The sequence below is a fragment of the Nannobrachium achirus genome, assembly GCF_963921795.1.
Source record: "Nannobrachium achirus genome assembly, chromosome: 6".
Classification (NCBI taxonomy): Eukaryota; Metazoa; Chordata; class Actinopteri; order Myctophiformes; family Myctophidae; genus Nannobrachium; species Nannobrachium achirus.
In genome coordinates, this window is record NC_137815.1 from 8080934 (window position 1) to 8086645 (window position 5712).

General features: G+C 41.4%; 1 protein-coding gene across 1 annotated transcript; it reads right to left on the reverse strand.

Moving 5' to 3' along the window:
- Positions 1 to 2991: 2991 nt before the first annotated feature.
- Positions 2992 to 5136, reverse strand: LOC308286516 (uncharacterized protein). Its single transcript, XM_080727558.1, has 4 exons — positions 4895 to 5136; positions 3975 to 4037; positions 3708 to 3773; positions 2992 to 3392 (listed from the first exon to the last, which is right to left on the reverse strand). Exons 1-4 carry the CDS (start codon positions 5130 to 5132, stop codon positions 3316 to 3318), a joined length of 444 nt encoding a protein of 147 aa, XP_080583684.1. The 5' UTR covers positions 5133 to 5136; the 3' UTR covers positions 2992 to 3315.
- Positions 5137 to 5712: the final 576 nt, after the last annotated feature.

Below are 5712 nucleotides of genomic sequence, written 5' to 3' on the forward strand. Positions count from 1 at the left end.
CTCCAGCAAAACGTTTTCTTCAAAAGAGTGTGGCTTTACTGGTCGTTTCTGTAAAACTGAACATACAGTACAATACAAACATGTATCAATAAACTGCACATATGCTAAATGAAATCACAGCATTGTAAATAGTTGTAAATAGTTCCATGTACAGAATGGTTATTTTAACAACATGAAATAAACTCTAATCAATAATGAATTACAGAATATGTCTTCAATGTGTATGAAATGTAATCCTTTTCCTCCACAGGTGACAGGGCAAGTAAGTATGAACATAGGAAATGTTAGTTTAGACCAGGCCTTCATATTACAGAATGATGTAACAAACAATGTGTAATCTACATTCATCAAACAACTTAAAATAACACAGTATTTCTTCCACAGAGCAACCTTCTTATAAAACTCTCATCACAACATAGCTTAACATTGCTACTTACAGACATATCAACTTCAAGGCTTAGCAAAACAGGAGAAAACTTCTTCACATGTACACTGTTTGCTGCTCTCTGGACTAATGAGCACACTGGGAGCACAAGGTGTTTTGGCTAAGGCATAATTAAGGCAAGAAAGATCAATACACAAAATGTCCTCTAGGGGTCAGAAATCTTAACCTGGGCTGGTGCCAGAACAGTAATATGGAGCCATGTATGAGGACACACACACATCGACACACGCACATGCAGTCACAGCTGGAAACCTAGGTGTTCCTAGGCTAGTATATATCCATATGAATGGCTTGAGGACGCTCACACATTCACCACTAGAAACCTGTTATGCAAAGTTGTAGCCACTGATTAAAGTATTGCTTATAGTTATCGCGGATTCGTGGGGTGGGGGGTTGTCGTGGCTCTCGCGGGGGGGTATGCACGCGTTTACACGCTCGTGCACCGTTCGGTGCCGTCCTATGGTGCCGTCCGTGCGCGTGCATGTGGGGAAATATTTCCGGCCACACGGCGTCCGGTCCCGTCCGGCCCCCAAAGCACTACTGCTTTTTAGTATCTCTGGACAAATATTAGTCAAATGATCAAATATTAGAGGCAGAAATTGTGAAAATAGCCAATCTATATGCTCACAAATGCTCAAACTATAAATGTAATGCCAACTCTTACAATTCCGAGTGCTTGCGCAGGGTTGGGGGGTCCCCACTTCAAATATGATTTTTTTGGGGGTCATGGCCTGAAAGGGTTGAGAACCACTGTGTAGCTGCCATCAGAATCTGTCATCATAATTAAAGTTCATTGTTTATATAAATAAGTTAAAAAGGTCAATAAGTTAAGTTCATAATGTTTTTGTTTTGGTCAATTTCATGTATCTGTGTTTCTTTCTTTGTTTCACTGGATTCTGAGGTGATTTCTGTGTTCTTGATTGGCCCAGGTCACACTGGCCTTTTGATCTTTGATCTGTTAATGAGCAAGGGTGGTTGGCATCACTGTAATTAGCAGAGCTGAGGGGAACCAGTTCATTCTGACCAGAACACTCAGAGGAGACACAAGCACAGCATTGCTGTCTGTATGCTGTTTGAGAAAGAAAGAGTTGCTGTCGGTTAAAAGTCATTTCAGTTACAGTATATCAAGAAGAGTACGTTACAGAAGATTTAAGTTTATTTCCCCAGAGTTGATGCGGCCAATGAGGTATGCATTGTTTGAAAGTGAACTGTATTTGTTTGTACTGTATGTTTTGTTTGATCATTGTTCTCTGTGAGAATATTTGTATTAATGCATATTTGTATTTTTGTGTTTGTTTACAGTTCTTACGGCATTTTGTTTGGCATTTTGGTGCTAATAAATGTCTGTCAACAAAAGAACACCTTGTGTTTGTATCTTATCAACCGGAGGGAACTACAGTAAGAACTCAGCCTGCTCGACACGAGGTGAAGGGGCCTGTCTGTGCCTAGGATCAGGGGCCTGTCTGGCCTAGGAAAGGGGCCTGTCTGGCCTAGGAGAAGGGGCCTACCAGCCTGACGTCGACCGAGCTTCAAGCAAGTTTCCACCTACAGTAACTCCAGCATTGTACAGATAAGACTGTGCTTACACTGGCATCCCAGCAAGTGGAGTGCGGGAGCTTTTGCGTGGTTAAACCAAGAAGTAATACATTTAAAACAAGTTAAATGTTGATAAGTGGAGTAACCTCGTTAACTGCTTTAAAGGGACTCTATAAGTGCTAAATGGGAAATGCTATGGTGTTATGCACATGTTTATTTGATCAAGTTTTTTGATGATTCCACGCAGTCATTTTTCAATTAACTCTCTTACTGCCACAGAATTTAACAAAAAGCTCCATCCACTGCCAGCTAAATTTGAGAATTGTCGCTCATCTTTGAAGGCCTACTGGAGAAAATTGGCTTTGACTATAAAGACAACAATTATATGGCAACGAAGAATAGAATGTCTACTTTGCAACAGAAAAAGATTTCGTGTCTTTATCATGTTCTATTCATTAGCTAGAAGCTGCTGAATATGGACTAAAAAACAGCTCTTTGAGAACATAAAGCTGAGAAAAATGCATTTTTGTGAAGGAAACATTTTCAGGCAGAAATCTCTCTTTATCCTTTACTGTTGGCAGTAAAATCACACAGTAACATCACACCTGTGCTCAGTGGTTGTTTACAAACAAATTCAAAAAAATAAAAACAAGTGCTTTTTACACACTTTTAGTGTGTAAGAGAAGTAAGAGCAGTAGTAAGGAGCAGTGCAGAACATTGACACAGTGACATGAGATTCAGCCTGAATCCTGCTTCTGCTTTCAGGGTTCTTTTTAGGTTGAAGTACAGTACAAATGATTGATGAAAATGAAAATGAAAATATAAAACAACATTTTAGACACTAGAACTCAATTGTAATACTGCAAATGGAAAAAGGTTGTGGCCTACCTGCACTTACACAGGCCTCAACCACTACATGTCTACAGAGTGTATGTGTGCGTGTGTGCGTGCGTGCGTGCGGGTGTGCGTGCGTGCGTGTTTGTGTGTGTGTGTGTGTGTGTGTGATTCAACCGTCTCAAGCAGGGAAACAGATTCTCCACAGTAGGGTTTCATATTGAAACAGTAACCTGTACCTGAATCACAGAGAATATAAGATTTTATCCCATATTTCACTGGTTTCTGTGGATTGTAGACCTTGAAATTTAGGCGCCCTTTGAATAAAAGTGTACCTATCAATGGAAATATCTTGGTTTGGTTTGTACAGTTCACGGATTTTGGAGATAATCTAGAACTGGGCGTATTTTGAACATCCTGTCACCACTCTTTGCATCTGGACCTGTGTTATCAGTTCCAGGTAGTCCACTGGATCTTGGGACTCTTGGCTCCATTCTGTTTCACTCCAGCCAGGCTCCTCCGGGTCTGCTGAACTCTGCACCCCTACACCTACCACGTACACGAGCCCATGGTCGATCTGTAAATTATACAAATACATAATTACTACGAGTAAGCAGTGTTGTTTTTGACAGCAAATTTTGATTTTGTTTCAGTCGTAGTCTTTTGAATAAAATGTCTTTTAGTTTTAGTCTAGTTTTAGTTGACTGATCATCATAAGATTTTAGGTAACTAAATCTACAGTTGATTTAGTCGACTAAAATCTATTTTGGCAGGCCTTGATGGCATCGTAATGACTGATTTTACACTTGGTTGTGTGCTGAAAATAGCCGATCTACAAGCTCACAACGCGTCTGGTGCTAAGTCTGATTTACAGAAAAAAGGTGTTCTTTACCTATCCTTGTCCTTGGATGACCACGATGTGGCAATGAAGAAGTAGGCTGTGCTGCACTCGACTCTTCTGAAATCACAGTAGTAAAATATAAACTAGTAAACATGATGTGCACAAAATGAAATCAATTATTTACACACCCAGCATGTCTCAGACAGGTCCATGACATTATGATGTAAATGATAAAAGCATTGAACAAACAGATAGCTGTATCTACTCTAAAATGCTATAGAATTATACAAAATGCATCAGTTTTTGTTTTCTCCTTACCTTCAAACGGTATAGACCTAAGAACACAAGGAGTCCCCGGCACCTCTCCATCCGACTCATCATCTAAAGCCAGGAAAATATCAAATAGTTTATATGTAAACAAATCAATTTACAATTTTGACATTAGCAAATATGAGTGACTTACAATAAGTTCATATGTAATACATAAAATGCAGATATAGTAAATAGTTACCATGCATTTACTGTCACAGTGAAATGCCCTTTATACCCTGTATGTATAATATATAAAATGTCACAATGCAACATAGCTCTGTTTACACAAAGCTGTACTCCCTCCAACTGTATATATGTTCCCCATTTTCAACAGTTTTTATTTGTAACACTTGCTTTGGCAATGTAAACGTATGTTTTCTCATGCCAATAAAGCTCCTTTGAATTGAATTGAAAGGCTACATCATCATCATCAGAGATGTAGACTAAAGAAACCTCTCCCTCTCTCACACACAGGCATCGTACGCACGCACACACAAACTAAGCCAATAAATCCTAAATTCCCATCAAATAAAAAATCATAGTAGCTGTGCAGTGCACGTGCGTGATAGGAACTCCACGTGTGTCCTGTATAGCGACAAAAACAAACTCATGCACTTGGATCTTAACTCTATGCTTGGATCAAATTGCTGATCCGGTCCGGATACGGAAACAATTCTTGCATGTATGTGTACGTGTAAATAGCCGGATGCAGTAGGCGGGCTCTAGACCGGATCCCACTGGTTTATTCGCAATAGAGATCAATCAGACCATGGTCTGATTGACAAGCCTCGGCTTGAGCCTTGAGCCTGCAGGGCTTCATCACGGATGCGGTGGAAAGAACGCCTGAAGCGATTTTATCACACTAGAGGGTCGCGGCCCTGCGATTTTATCACATACAGTATACATGCACTGGATTTACGTCTTACCACTTTGGACTGTAGAATCATGGCATCTGTTCTCCGAGGGGTCTCGCGGAAGCCATTCTTCGTCTGTCTCTTCGCGGTGGCGGCGCGGCGGTGCATCGTCTCTGCTGCTGCGGCGATGTGAGCCCCTGTGCCGGGCGCGGATCCATCCTGCACGGGGGTCGAGCTCCGTCGGGATCGGTTTCCACAATATGAGGCTCTTATCCACTTTTGGACCCCGGTTCTTCGCGACTGGCACCATCTTCATCATCACGACCAACAGCACCAAGAAATGGAATCTTTTTATGTTCAATACCAACGGCTACAGTGATCTTTTTCTCTTCTTCTTCTTCATCATCATCATCATCATCATCATCATCATCATCACGACCACCACCACCATTCGCTGGTCCTGGGTCAACAACATGGGTAGGTTGTGTAATCCTAATTCTAACAAAAGTTTGTTTCTATCCGTGGATCTGCTGCTGGCTGCTGCCCCTCGGCCCGGGGGGGTTGGGTCGCGCTTCGGCGGCGGAATGATACCAGCAAGTTGAGGCTGAGTTGGCCAACTACTTGGCCTAATACATCTCAATATTCTAGTACTGCTAAATACTAGGCCTACTACCTACTACAATTACTATACTACTAATACTATAAAACAACTGATTTCCGACAAAATGATCGCTTTTACCAACGTTTCTCTCTCTCTCTCTCTCTCTACTAACAGTCCGATGAAAAAACAATATAGTCCCTCAAGGCTAACAGCTAGGCAGGCTCAGAGTCGCTCTCTACTGGGCAGGCGGAGCCAGGACAGTCTGTTTACTTCTTTTTTTTATGAAGGG

What these genes read in the sequence shown, in the direction of transcription:
- LOC308286516 (XM_080727558.1), bottom strand. Translation starts at nt 5,132, where the DNA reads ATGGTGCCAGTCGCGAAGAACCGGGGTCCAAAAGTGGATAAGAGCCTC. An exon ending in TAGGTCTATACCGTTTGAAG is followed by an intron (nt 3,774 to 3,974) that starts GTAAGGAGAAAA and finishes CTGTGATTTCAG; the next exon opens with AAGAGTCGAGTGCAGCACAG. An exon ending in TCATCCAAGGACAAGGATAG is followed by an intron (nt 3,393 to 3,707) that starts GTAAAGAACACC and finishes TATAATTTACAG; the next exon opens with ATCGACCATGGGCTCGTGTA.